At 48.7% G+C, this 14,121-nt stretch overlaps 5 protein-coding genes across 5 annotated transcripts; 3 read left to right on the top strand and 2 right to left on the bottom strand.

Annotated features, from left to right (window-relative positions):
- Window positions 1–1,685: 1,685 nt before the first annotated feature.
- Window positions 1,686–3,393, bottom strand: ATEG_04247 (MFS transporter; the record flags this gene model as incomplete). Its single annotated transcript, XM_001213425.1, has 3 exons — window positions 1,686–1,960; window positions 2,011–2,691; window positions 2,745–3,393. The coding sequence occupies 3 exons, from the start codon at window positions 3,391–3,393 to the stop codon at window positions 1,686–1,688; spliced, it is 1,605 nt and encodes a 534-aa protein (XP_001213425.1).
- Window positions 3,394–3,717: 324 nt separating this feature from the next.
- Window positions 3,718–6,020, top strand: ATEG_04246 (Zn(II)2Cys6 transcription factor; the record flags this gene model as incomplete). The annotated part of the gene is made up of 7 exons (XM_001213424.1): window positions 3,718–3,864; window positions 3,918–4,390; window positions 4,436–4,813; window positions 4,861–4,927; window positions 4,981–5,179; window positions 5,224–5,554; window positions 5,624–6,020. 7 exons carry the CDS (start codon window positions 3,718–3,720, stop codon window positions 6,018–6,020), a joined length of 1,992 nt encoding a protein of 663 aa, XP_001213424.1.
- An 812-nt stretch (window positions 6,021–6,832) lies between these two features.
- Window positions 6,833–8,281, top strand: ATEG_04245 (uncharacterized protein; the record flags this gene model as incomplete). The annotated part of the gene is made up of 5 exons (XM_001213423.1): window positions 6,833–7,153; window positions 7,199–7,235; window positions 7,388–7,787; window positions 7,839–7,906; window positions 7,968–8,281. 5 exons carry the CDS (start codon window positions 6,833–6,835, stop codon window positions 8,279–8,281), a joined length of 1,140 nt encoding a protein of 379 aa, XP_001213423.1.
- Window positions 8,282–10,488: 2,207 nt separating this feature from the next.
- ATEG_04244 (uncharacterized protein) lies at window positions 10,489–11,171 on the bottom strand (the record flags this gene model as incomplete). Its single annotated transcript, XM_001213422.1, has 3 exons — window positions 10,489–10,611; window positions 10,845–10,964; window positions 11,019–11,171. 3 exons carry the CDS (start codon window positions 11,169–11,171, stop codon window positions 10,489–10,491), a joined length of 396 nt encoding a protein of 131 aa, XP_001213422.1.
- A 1,982-nt stretch (window positions 11,172–13,153) lies between these two features.
- On the top strand, window positions 13,154–13,966 carry ATEG_04243 (uncharacterized protein; the record flags this gene model as incomplete). Its single annotated transcript, XM_001213421.1, has 4 exons — window positions 13,154–13,177; window positions 13,301–13,645; window positions 13,775–13,836; window positions 13,906–13,966. 4 exons carry the CDS (start codon window positions 13,154–13,156, stop codon window positions 13,964–13,966), a joined length of 492 nt encoding a protein of 163 aa, XP_001213421.1.
- Between the last annotated feature and the right edge of the window lie 155 nt (window positions 13,967–14,121).

The following is a 14,121-nucleotide window of genomic DNA, read 5'->3' as shown; positions in this document are numbered from 1 at the left end:
TTTACTTTGCATCCTTAGTGCTAGAAGCTATAGAGATTGCACCCCTATCACCCGCACCTAGCCTACCTCTTCGTTTCAGAGAAAAATTGGAACCTAGGGCTTTTTGAGAATTGACCGTGCGGTTGCACTCGGGCTTAAGTACGGCTGAGCGGACGGGAAGCCCTGTTTTCCACACCCTATGGTTGTATGTATCTGTTTTTGTCAGGAAGACAAATATATACCCTTAGTGACGGCACCAAGTGTTGCGATGCTGGGTGCATGGTGCTTGGTCCCACCATGGAGAGACGGCACGTGGCAGATACCTTTTTTCAAACGAAGTGACAAGTGGGAATCGCAGCTAGCTATCGAGAGCCTAATCCTCTTCGGCTCGATGGACTCTTCTACAATTTGAGTAAGTAATGTCCCGGGGGTATAAACGCCCCCCATGGTGACTAAGGAGCAGTTTGAAGAAGTGATAAAACGAGTTGAAGCAAGCAAAATAGCCATCTGCCTTAGGAAATAGGACCGGATATTCATCAAACAGTGTTATAAGTGCCATAGCATCCCAGCTTGGAAACACGAATATTAAAGTCAGTGTGGCGGTACTTAGATCGCTTGCTAGTCAGTTAGCGCTTACTCTAGATATTCTTCAAAAAGTTGCAGCAAAGCTTGAAGATAAAGATTATGGTGTAATATAGGCGGTACTTAAAATATTTATACTCGCCAGTCAGCGCTCACACTAGATGTTCTTTAAAAAATTGCAATAAAGCTGGGGGATAACTTTGAGAATACAAGACGGGCGGCACTTAAGATATTTACTCGCCAGTTAGTCCTCACGCCAGATATTCTTCAAAAAATTGTAATACAGCTTGGGAATAACGATAAGGATGTAAGACGGGCGGCACTTAACGTGCTTGCCACCAAATTAGCCCTCAGACTAGAGATTCTGAAGACCATTACAGATCAATTTGATGATAAAGACATGGATGCTACAAACTTGTCAGTGGCGGTAACCGTGCTTGCTGAGCAGCAAGAGCTCACGCCAGAAATTGTCAAGAAAGTTGTAGCTTGGCTTGAGGATGAAGACGCATACCACAGATGTGTTAGTGGCGCTTAAGGTGCTTACCCAGCGGTCAGCGCTCACGCTAGAGATTGTCAAGAAAGTCGCATTATGGCTGGAAGATGAAAACCTGCTTGTTAGACAGACAGCATTTAATATATACTTGTTAGCTGGTCTGCGGTTACGCTAGATATTCTTCAAGTAATTGCAGTTAAGATTTCTATAGAACAAAACGAATACTCATATTAATTAAAGTTTATTTATTTGTATAACTGAACAATTTGCATTTATTAAATAGCTGTCATTTTCTGCATTTATATTTGGGATACTTATCCTACTTTCCATCGTAGGCTATATTCTACTATTATATGTCTTAATGCGGATTCCTCTATCCACATGCTCTACTACAAAGATTCGTACTTTGCTTGCCAATACCATTTCATTCTATGCAAAAGTCTAAAATTTCCTCTGAGATAGCACAGAATCGTGCAGATCGGTAACACCTGCAACTCCGTCGTGTGATGTCTATGACTTGATTCAACCCGAGACACCCTCAATCTTTCAACTTTGAAAACAGCCGCGGCCTGTCTGCAAGGGTTTTCTTTCATATTTGGACAGCTGAACCTCGTGCTGAATGCCAATCAAATTAAACCTCCTCCTTCTCCACGCGTCGAGCACGCATCTTTTCCAGGATCTTTGCGGCCTCGGCTGCATACTTGCATTTCATCCGGATTTCTGCGCCGTACTTGTAGAACACGAATGGAAACGGGACACAGGCGACGGCCAGGAAGGCTGGGACCGAGCTGGCCCAGTGGTTTCCCAAGTTCTCGTACATCTTCCGCGTGAACAGTGGAAAGGCGGCGCCGAAGATGGATCGCAAGACCGAGTTCGCGGCCAGGATCGAAGCCGCGAAGATGACATCTGTTTCAATTAGCATTGCACGATGGGTCAGAGCAAGGGAAGGGACGTACAAGAATCAACAAGGTAGTTGAGGAGCGACACGAAGACGACCACAACGCCACAGGCAAAAAAAGCAGAGCCCACGGTCGGCACCGCCCAGTGAATTGGCTCATCGCAGGTCCACGCAAACCAAAACAGGCCGACAGGGATCAGCACCGATCCCACCATGGCTAGAGGGAGTCGATCCTCTGGATCGGCCAGGCCTTTCTTAGCCATAGACAGTCGCTGAAAGCGCGTGTTATCAAACACCGCAGCGAGTGTGGCGACGATCACGCCGACCGCAGTCCCAATAAATGGCAGTCCGCCAACGCCTGCACTCCAGCCTCTGTCTTGCTGGAAGATAATCGGATATCCCGCGAAATTCAGGTACAACGTGCCGTAAATGATACCAATATAGATGGAGGTTAGCAGCACAATGGGCTCCTGGAATAGCAGGACCCATGGCCGTGTCAGGGCAATCTTACATTGGCGAACAATCGACACGGGTGGCTTGCCCGCGTCAAGGGTCGAGATGTAGACTTTGCCCGTGACGTGGGACAACCAGCGCGCCCGTCGGCGAAGGAGAACAGGCGCGTAAGTCTCCGGGACGAAGAATGTTCCCAGCAGCCAAAGAACGCCCGTGAAGATGGCCATCAAGCCATGCAGCCAGCGCCAGCCTTCCGTCTCGCCGAGGAACCCACCAACAATCGGACCTCATACGAGTTAACGACGCTCACGATGCTTAAAGTATTCAATCTGTTCTCACCAATCGCGGGCCCCAAAAATGGAGCCATGGCAAAGACACTCATCGCCAGTCCACGCTGGGAAGCCTCAAACATGTCCGCTATCACACCCCCAGCATTCGCCAACGTCGACGACCCACACGCACCAGCGAAGAAGCGCAAGACAAGCAACGCGGAGATGGCATCCGTGCCCGCACACCCCGCATTGAACGCCGTTATCGCCATCAACGTGATGATGAAGATCCGCTGTCGCCCGTATAGTTCGGAAAAGGGCGCCCAGACGAGCGGGCCCAGAGCGAAACCCAACACAAAGAGAGAGACACCCAGCGTGGCGACTTCATGAGACACGCCAAAGTAGCGAATAATCTCTCTGACCCCACCGGAGTACGCTGAGCTTGCAAATGTCACCGCTAGCGTCGCGACCGCTTGGTGCGTAGTGATCAGCCACTTCTTGCATGCCGAAAAGGCCGTCGCGTCCTGGGGATCGGTTGGTAGAAACTCAACCAGGAACGGGGTCTCTGGCGAACCGTTGCCTGCATAGTTGTGGCTCAAAAGCTGAGCTTGGTCGACGGTAGACGTGACGCCCAAGGTCCTGGAAGGGATTCGAGCTTGGTTGGGTTCGGCTATAGTTGATGTGGATGAGGCGGACGAGACGGTTCGTGGAGGCGCCATCTCTTCTGACGGAACTCGGATGAAAGACGAAAGTCGACATGGCAGTCAGCATGAAGATGAGCTGGTCTGTTGCATTTATTCACTTTCGCGGAGGCCATCCAGGTGGGTTCGTTATTTCGGTCTTCTGTTGACGCCGCGGAGATTTAGAACTCTTATCTAGATCTTATCAAATCATCTCCGATCTCTCTTTGCGCCATCTTGTCTTGGCGGTATTGAATTCCCGCGGCGATATCTCCAAACGCCGAAACCCCGAAGCTCAAGAGTCGTCCAAATCCCCGCCATAAGCACAGGTGCGCGTCCATCTGTAAAAAAAGGTCCGTCGAAATGAACTCCACAGTCTCAGGCCACAGACCGATTTGGCAAGAGACCGAAGCCGGTCCTCCCGGGAAGCCGACCAAGGCCTGCGCTCCTTGTCGTGTCCGCAAAGTCAAGTGCGATGCTACTGTGAAGGGGCTCCCATGCAATGGATGTGTGAGTCGCGGATGCCCTGAAAGCTGCGTATTAACCGCACGGAAGCGGCGTAGGAGGTACGCCACTTGGAGAAGCTGTACTTCCTAGCGCTCACCTCTCTCAGGACCGAGAGAACACTTCCGCCGAGAAAGGGTGCAAGGGCCAACACCAGGGATCGCGAGAATAACGGGTCACTGCCCCCCGACTACTCTACAGACAGCCGCCAGTCTAGTGTAGAGGCACATGATGAGAGTGCCCGCGCGGAGAGCTATTCTCACTGTCAGCCAACTCCGGATTCCCTGGATTGCCAGGGTTTCCGTCAGGCTCAAACTGAACTGCACTATCTGAACATTTTAAAAGATGCCGTGGACGACACGGCATCTAACCGTCCGGATGTTGACCTCAGTGTCGCATCCACCAGTCCTGTGCAAGAGGAAACACTAGCATCTCAGATCCGACTTTTACACAGGCCTCCGCAGCTGGACGATGTTCACCGAGAATTTCTCGCCAAGAAAGGTGTTTTTGACTTACCACCTCAGCCCTGTCTGTATGTATTCACACCGGGCGGGCTGAGTGTTGCTGACGATCACAGGGATTCCCTTCTCAAGACGTACTTTGATTACATCTACCCCTACGGCCCAGTGATTGACCCAGTGGAGTTTCTAAGGACCTATCAATCGGGCCACTACTCACTGTTCCTGTTATACTCGATGCTGGCACCGGCAACTCTCTATGCCCCAGTGGATATCCTTTATGGCTGTGGCTTTAGTGACCGCTCGAGTGCACAGGCCTCATTCGTGGCTAAAGCTACCCTGCTTCACGACTTTCAAGTCGAGACCAACCTCCTTCCCTTGCTCCAGGGCTCGATCATCCTCGGCATGGTGGTTCTTGATTACCCGACGGACAAGGACTTTTATTACTGGTTCTATAACTCGACGCGCCTTGCTGCGAAGCTAGATATTCACAAAGCGTAAGTCCCTTGCCGATAGTATCCATCATGACTGACCAAAGACACAGATCGGCCCGAGAAGACAGAGCAGGCCGATGTTCCAAGCTCTATAGGAGGATCTGGTGGGTTTTATACGTACGCAACTTACCCGGTTGCGCTGCATTCCCACTGACACAACCTTGTAATAGTGTCGAGACATTTTCCTTCACATGTATTCCGGCACGCGGTCCTTGCGGATCATCGGCAACGACCCAGGTCTGAAGCCGATAACAAAACACGACTGGCGCGAGCCCGGTGAAGTCCCGAGAGAATTTCAGTCGATGCTGCTTCCCATATCAAGTCGACAAAAGTCGTACTTTATGGCCGTCTGTGAACTAGCCCAGATCGGTATGTCAACCCACTGTCAAGGTGAAAACAAGCTCACCATATAGTCGGCCGCTTGGTCTCCGCTGTCGCCGATGATCAAGGCATGGATCCACAACAAGTGATTCGCCCCCTCGCTACCTGGCGCATGACTTTAGCCGACAAGATGCAAATGCAGGATCCATCTACCGAAGGCGATATCTACTACGCGGACCTGCTTGGGAGTAGCTACCGCTTCGAGTCTACAATTTGCCGTTCCATTCGCCATGCCTGGCAATCCCGCGACACCGACCGGTATGAATGGGCAAAAGCACGACTCCGCGCCGCGATACTCGAGCTCGATGCGATTGCCAGACGAATCTCAATCAATGGCACTATTCAGAAATTCCCAGTGTCATTGTCAGTTTTTAATTTTTTTTTTTTTTTTTTTTTTTTTTTTTTTCTGCAATCCTCTAACTCGCTGTCTAGCATGACCGCCATCCCGACTTTACTCGCCTTGCACATCGAGTCTGCGCTGGATACCTCGGAAACAGATCTCATCCGGTCCATGTCGCGCATATCCATCGGACAGACCATGTTAGTTCTCAACGAACTCAGAGAGATCCCCGTGATCAAGAGAGCGATGCCTATTTTTGAGGTGGTGCTTGCAAAGAAGAACCTGTACCCGACATCATTTGGTCCTGCCGATTCTGTGCCGCAAATCGATGATCGGCAGAATGAGCCGGATCTACCACGCCCACAGATGGGAGCATTTGTGCCGCAGGATGTGCAAGGGGATTGTACCTTTTACCTGGGGGATTTCATAGACTTCGATGTTTTGGATCGGTGGGAGGTGGGACAGTTGGATTCTCCGGCAATTTTTTGAGCCATCTTGATTGCAGCAGACAGACCATGTTTCGCTTTGCTACTCTCAAGCCTGCAATCAACTTGACATTCATTTTTTCTACGCGACCGCCCAAAGAGAACACAGGAAGTGTCGAGAAAGGGTTATGGATAGCATAACTATGTTTGATCTCTTCATCATGCTTTATCTCATTCACCCGGTTGTTTTCGTGTCTAACGAGCACGTGATGTAGGTCAGATACAAATAGGGCAGCCTGCCCACTCTCTCGGCATACATAGGCTTTGCCGGCCGTGCATGCTGGCAATAGTGGCTGTCGATCAAGATCTAAGCTTACAACTAGACCCACGCCTCTCCATCCGAATGGCGCATCCACCCGAAGGCGTGAACTGGTACGGGCCAACACGAGATTGCGAATCGGTCACTATTGGAAGATCCTCGCAAGCCCCAACTCTGTAAGAACCAAGATTGATGGGACGGCCAAAGCGTCCATTACGGAGGCAATATGGGTCTCTTGTCTCGCTCTCCCTCATGAGTACCTTTGTCCAGCCATCCTCTGCTGGACATACTGATATTTCGACGACTAGATAATTGGGACAGACGCAGTTATCGAGCACGGATTCTGCGCCCCGACAGGAGCCAGTATGCACCTGCATCGCGTCGTCAGCTGTATCTTAATTTTCATGAGCTCCGTCGGGCCCGCGGCAGCGGAGCAGCCAGGCTCTCCTGAGTGCGCTGTAAGCTCCTCACCCACCCGCCTTCCAGGCAGTCACTGACATAGAATAGCTTGCTTGTCAGCAGGATCTAATCAAACGCACAACATGCGCCGACACACAATGCCTGTGCGCGGACGCGGACTACAAGGCTGCCTTTTCCAGCTGCGTGACGGCAAATTGCACGATGGAAGACGGACTGCGTATGTCATATCTTTACAAGAAGAATCTGAGGATATCGGATCTAACGACAGCAAAGTCGCAAAGTACGTGGAGTCTCGCCAATGTGGCCTTCCTATTATCCAGCGCTATCCTGAAGCCGACGCCGGCACCATTATCCCGTTTTCTATTTCGACCATCCTTTTCGTCGTTCGAATGACAGCCAAAACAATGCGCTTGGGGGGAGGGTGGGGTGCGGACGACTATACTATCATTGGAGCATACGTGAGTATCGCATTCCATGCCTATCGCTGTCACTGACATGGGCAGTGCCTGGCAGTTGTTGGCTTTTCCGTCAATATCTCAAGTAAGTCCGCCGTTCTATCCAGCTAACGCTCGTCTAACCGCAATGTTAGTGATCCATTACGGATTTGGGAAGAACATATGGGACATCTACCCCCAGCACAACATCACCAAGGCATACAAAGTAGGCGCACTGACCAGTGACTTTTTGACTAGCACTCACTCTTTCGCAGCATTTCTACGCTTTTGTTCTCGTATACAAAGCATTAATATCCCTCGCCAAGATCTCCGTCTGCCTCTTTCTTCTACGGATCTTCCAGTCCACTGTCTTCCGCTGCACTGCATACACTATGATTGGAATCAATTCTGCGATTGCCATCAGTTGGATGCTGGTCGATAGCTTCCACTGTATTCCGGTCCACCTCGCCTGGACACAATGGCAGGGCGTGGAACAGGGGAAATGTGTTAATTTCACCGCGGCCACTTTCGCGAACGGTTTCGTCAACATTATTGTCGATGCTGTCATGGTCGTGATGCCCGTCTACGAAATTTCCAAGTTGAATCTCTCTCGGCAGAAGAAGATGGGTGTGGCGCTTATGTTTGCGTCAGGGTTGATGTTGGTGCCGTCCCTGGCCTCTGAGAACCACAATTGCTAACTGCCACATAGTTTAACAATGATTGGAGTGGTCCGGGTCATTGTCTTTTCAAAGAATAGCTCGAACCAAAACCCGACATGTTTGTGCCCTGCTCCGTCTGCATGTCTGCGAGGAAAGACATAACTAACCGGCAAGTATAGACGAGATGGAGGCCCTCAACCGTTGGTCGGTGATCGAATGCCAGGTCGCGATTATCTGTGCTTGTCTCCCAGCCACTCGCGCTATGCTGGTCCGCTTTTGCCCCGGCCTTCTAGGAGTGTCGACCGGGCAAGCCTCCAGTGGGCAGCCGTACCAGAAGAAGACGCCTACTGGAGCCGAACTGAGGCTGGGTCATCTTACGAACAAGAGCGGTATCTCGAAGACGGTATCGTACTCTATTGACTATGGGCATAAAATGCAGCGAGCGTCGAATGGATTTACGCGGCTGGACGAGGTAGAGCCCAACACAGTCTAGCTCTGTTTCCCAACTTGATTTGATATCTTGCTTCCATAGCATGATGTAGTGCTCATTTAATTTATTTCTACTTAACTCAAATACTGTTATGCTATCTATGAGCTACTTGAAGACCATAGGACCGATCCCCATCCATATGGACAGCGTAGACCTAGACAACTCTCAAGACACCAGCATCCTCCAAGCCATGGCATAGGAGGATGAAAACCTAAGGTTGACGACCTGGCAGCTTAGATAGTGGACTGGCCAAGGGGTGGGAGGTGATTATTTGAGCTCCATCTGGGGTGACATTCATATCCTCTTGTTCTGTGAAAGTAGCCAGAACTGCATACAGCCCATTGTCTTGACGTGAGTCGCTTTCGACCAGGGAACTCTGGATCTCATTTGAATCTGGGAATGCCGTCCCTAAGTAACTTGGGCCGCCTTGACCTTCACTTCTGTCGCTAGGTGAGTTACTGACACGGGATTGTGGGAGAGTGATTGTTCCAAAATAGGAAACAAATATATCACGTTGGAAGGTTAACGAGGTTAGATGAGAGCGGGGAATGGGATTATAATTGTAGATAACGTCGAGATATAGATGTTGTCGGTCATGCATTTGACTTTTGTTATCTGGCAAACCTCAGCGGAACTGCTTCTCAACTTTGTCAAGCTGGCACGAAAACTCCGGTGAGAAACTTCTCGATAAAGGAGTAGCTAGTCGCTTCAATTCTTGTGCAATGTGCTTTGAGAGGGAGAAAGTATCTCGTTCGTTGATTCTATATTGGTCCCGGGGTCGACGGAGGAATGATCTAGCGGCTGCAAGATCAGAGTCAGCAGCGACAAGTTTGACAATTTCAGGTGACTTGAATCCAACCCCGACGGCTAGCTAAGCAAGATATAATTGGCATTCTTCGGGTAAGCCTTGAATCAATGGCTTTTTTTCGCCTTTCGATCTGCGAGGCGTAATTTGCCTTAAAACAGGGAAATCTCGCATAGCGGCGAGAAATATTATGAAGTACGCTAACAATTGTTGCTAATTTAGGGTACCATGACATATTCGAGATCTGTGCTCTGCAGTCTGAATCTTAATTGTTCTCTGTGAGGTTTGGCTGCTTTTAAGATACAAGAAAAATTCGTCACATAGGGAACCGTTGAATCCAGCGGCCGAACAGATTTCACTAGCACTTCTATGTACTTCCAGTCATTGAAGAAGATATAAAAGGACAGAATACGGCCTTTGGACTGTAAGATTCGCGATTTTATTTTCTCGCGAGTGAAAGGTTTGCCAATCAAGGGGAATATTTCTCGTTTATCCATTATACTGGTGGTTGAGGCGACATTATGGGAGGCTTCTGGTGTGAGAGTTTCCAACAATTCTATTGTTCTAGGATTGAGAAAGTTAAACAGATGTAGATCCCGCATAATGGATTTCCAGAATTTTATAGATTTTCAAGAGGTACAGTGGGGGTGAAAAAGTGTTAACACCCCTATTTCACGCTAAAATGACCGCTTTATGTGTACCTTGGGGCTCAATGATTGCTCAAGATGCAACTTATCGACGCCGATTTTATAGTGACGCGCTACTACCACGCGTTACTTCTCTGCCACGCTTGCTCCCTGCCCTCGCACTTCTCTCTATTCTTTCGGTATTGTCATACAGAGTGCCCATGCTATCGCATCGTCCCTGTCATGACTATGGCCGCGAGGTTCGGCTATCAACCTCGATTCAGTCTCCACGGTGCCCTGCTTGTCGATTCGCACAGCTCCCACCTCCTCCGCAGACGTGACCCTGCCTAGGCTGCCATGTTCCGCTTCCTGCAGGCACTTCTAATCCTCATTGTTTTGTTCGAGTTGCTAGCCCTCTGATGCTGTGGTAAACTCTTGCCCGGTCGCCCTGGTGTGACTCCGTGTTTCGATTGTAGGCCAAGGCTATCCCGAGCTTCCTAAGCGCCTACTGATTTTGGAAACTTGTTTTACGCTACTTTTAACCCATTCATTAACTCCCTCCAATCGAATCCTTCCACACACCAGAGTCGTCCTTCCTAAGGGCAACCTATACGACGTGTATTAAGGGCTGCAGAGACTACCTGCTTGTTGTGATTCTATAACATGATTGATTTGCTATCAGTTTCCAAGTTGACGACACTATGTAATCCTGGCATGTTAAAACCTATAAGGTATCAAGTATGTAATAAGCACACCAAATTCTTCCAATCGCTAAGTAGTCAAGCTTCGGATGCATAGTCTGCAAGGGTTTCCGCGAATGCACTGGCCCAGGTGGTTCTGACTGCTACGAAAGGCGGTACCTGAGCAATCGGTGAATCTGCGACGAGCGCATCAAGGTATTCCTGTACCAATGCAATTAATATTTGTTTTCGGATCGGAATTGCTGCTTAGCCTTACTATAGAGGACTGATTCAGCTTTTGAAGGTCCGACAAAATCAACGAGCCTGCTGGAAGTACCAGTTTGTCGAAATCATCTTTCTTGGCCGAGAGACCGTCGAGTATGCCAGTCATCGTATTCGTGATCTTCGCGGTGTCAGTCAGCCTTGGATTGTAATAAATCTCGGGGCTTACTTACAGGGCTTAAATCCGCAAGGATGGCCACGCCGTCGGCAAAACTGAACGACCCTTCATTTCTAGCATTCTCCGTAGCGGAGTCGAAGATATTCACCAAGTCTTTCGAGTCGGTATCGATCGCCTAAGAAATACATTAGAATATTACAGGAAGCAGAAACAAACGTCGTAGACCTACCAATGCGCCATCAAGACCGCTATCGGGAAACCCTTCGACATCAGCCGATAATTTAGTTATCTGCGGAGCGATGTTTTGGTTAAGGTCGACTAAGATAGTAGATTGAGCAGCCGCACAGACTAGCAGAGTCACGAAAGGGAAGTAGAATCTCATCGTAAGATGGCTGGGATATTTTTGTTTAGAAAAAGAGTTCATGAAAATTGCTCGTAGGATGTCGCATTATGGACTTTATATAGATAATCCCACTTCTACTTTTCGTGGCTAGCCAGATATCGTCCATCTCGTCCTAGTGCATTAGCTAGACGATGTCGTATCGTCAATCTGCTACTATTGAACTCTATTTTGCTGGGTGCATTCCTCAGTCCCCTTGTTTCGATCTAAAAGTTGTCCTCGTCCAAGGAGCTCATTTTTCCAAACCCAATAGCGTAAGTCTCTCTTTCAGCTGCAACATTCACCTCCAGTATTCTTACTGACCGCGAACAATATATACTCCATAGGTATAGGCAACTAGCAAATATGAGGTATATTTATCGTATGACCTGGCCCGACTATAGAAACACTTTGGGCCGGGAGTAAGACGCAGATATGTGGGAATCATGTTTGAAACCCATAATGCTCTGGTTAGTTTTTCCAGCCATAGTCCTTGCCGTCTATATCCCATTATAGGCTGACTGCGTAATTTTGTGAACTACAGTCCCCCTCAGGAAGTATTTGACTAGTTCCACTTTTTACACAAGATTCTGCCTCTAATGAATATTTTTCAAAATTTCATATTGGTTAATCAGAGGTCATCCTGAATGGATGTAGTAGGCGGTAGGCAGGAGTGTCCAAATACTTGAGAGACACTGTGTAAGGTAGTTTCCAACCTCTCATAGGTTTATTGCTAAGAAAAAAAAAACATCTCTTAAGCTATCCAATCTCAAATTTCGGCGGCGAGATAGAATTGGATGCCCTGTAGTGGCATCTAGGCTGGTCCGTTCGGATTATATAATATGTCGATCAGGAGATCTTCCAGTCTATGCGTATAGTGATAGAGTTTAATAGTGTGTAGATCAGAGAATGGTGCAACCTGAGCACCATTGTTCTTGCTGGTAAACTTCGAGCCTTCGATTGTACCTCGAAAGAGGCGAAGCCCTCCTAATAGAAATGACAACACCACCGCGTCGTGCTCGAACCCCGAGTTTGCAGGCCCTGAAGACAACAACGGGCGGGTGACGACCATGGAGGTCCGGCAGCTCATCAACAGCCTGAAGGAAATTATCAACAACCAGACAGCGCTCATCGAATCCGCCAAAACCGAGCTTCTAGAAGTGAAACACGAACAGAACGTCCTCTGAGAACAGAACGAAAAGCTTCACGAGGAAGTCAGGGCTCTGCGAACACAACGAACCAGGCCACAGACCACACCGCCCAGAACATGGGCCGCAGTAGCAGCAAACGGTAGCATTGAAAACCTCCCATTGAACCACCAACGACCAGAAAAGGAACAAAATTGCGTCCGTATCAGTACCCTGAGAACAGTGGTGGGCGCGGTAGACAATGAAAGTAGCGATGTCAACGCTTTTGGCCGGTACCTCCCTACTGAGTCCGCCAATACTGGAATCCGCACCGCACTCCTGAACGCCCCATCGACGCAAGACGCCCAGGTAGCAGGGATTGGGACTATTAAGACCGGCTATGTGATATGATTCAAGGACACAGAGTCGGCTGACGCATCTTGTAACAACATCGAATGGTTGAACGAATTAGGAAATAACACTAAACCGGTGAAACCGCGATTTGGACTCGTCATGCACCGCACACTCTAACTGAGGACTTCGACCTGGAAAACGCCAACTTGGACGCTATTGAGAAGATTATGTAAGAGAACGACCTCACAGGGTAGGGTTTCCGATTTGAGGAGGTAGCCTGGCTGAAGAGAAAGGACAAGGTGCTGGGGAAGCTTGCTTCGCTAGGTATTTGGTTGGACTCTGTGGAAGGTGTCGAATTCATCCTTAATAATAGCCTCCTGGTCGGCTGACGGTATATCGGTTGCGTGGAACGCCGAGAGATTAAGATGAAGCGATGTTAATAGTTTGGTCACCTGGCGTGGTCGTGCAAAGAAATACTGTGCTGTGGACATTGTGCAGGCCTCTATGAGCGCCAACGGTGCCTACCAGGTGTCTGAGCACGGTGCTTAGACTGCAATGGCGAATATGCTACAGGAGACTGACAGTGCCTAACCCCCCCACAAAAAAATCTTGAACTTCTGCTAATAGTAGACAACCCTACGTATGCTACAGTTGAATATGATGAAGTCGGGCCTAAGTATGGAGGCTCTAATCAACGACTACCAGAGCCAGAACCTGGAAGTCCTCCTAATCCAGGAACCATCCATCACCACTTATCGAACCCATGTCAACTACAGCGCATGGCACCTTTACCGACTAACTATTAAGACAGACGCTGCCCGGTATCGAAGCCTTATCTACGTGAATCGGAACCTCTCAACCTCCTCACACCGTCAAGTCCCATGCGACTACCACGACATCACCGCTATCAAGATCTGGACAGCTGAATCCCAGACCCTTATTTTCTCGGTTTACATCCTACTGCTTGTATCCGGATTAGAAGATAAGATAGCTAGAGTATGGGAGGTTTTATTAGGGAAGTTATTGCGTACATTTAATTAATTCCCTTGGGGAGTTGGGATAGTGGATTTTGCTCTTTAACATACTTTGTTAATAGTATCGCTTAATAGGAGTGTTAAAATTTAGAATCTAGAAGATAGCACTAATATCCGAACTCTTATTAGCTCTGAAGAGTATAAGTACGGGGAGTACGGCCCTTATGTCGAATCTATAATATTGTTATCTAGTGGAAAGTTGCTGGTAATATTATTTATTAGGATAGTCGAGCTGCGTAATACAGCCTCCGGAGAGAAGTTGGTGGTGTTTAAGGGCGTCTGAGAACTACTAGTGCCCTTGTTTTCTTGCTGGATAATACGAGGTTGGTAGCAGTAAGTGGTTTTGAATCTAGGATTGAGGTATGGGAGCTGCCCGAAGGGAAAATACTAGATTTAAGCGCTGATGTTGCAGAGTATAAGGTATAGAGGATGTGGGGA

Source organism: Aspergillus terreus, genomic scaffold, assembly GCF_000149615.1.
Source record: "Aspergillus terreus NIH2624 scaffold_5 genomic scaffold, whole genome shotgun sequence".
In the NCBI taxonomy this organism is placed as follows: Eukaryota; Fungi; Ascomycota; class Eurotiomycetes; order Eurotiales; family Aspergillaceae; genus Aspergillus; species Aspergillus terreus.
Note: the sequence above shows the minus strand (reverse complement) of the source record. Positions and strands in the feature narration are given on the sequence as shown.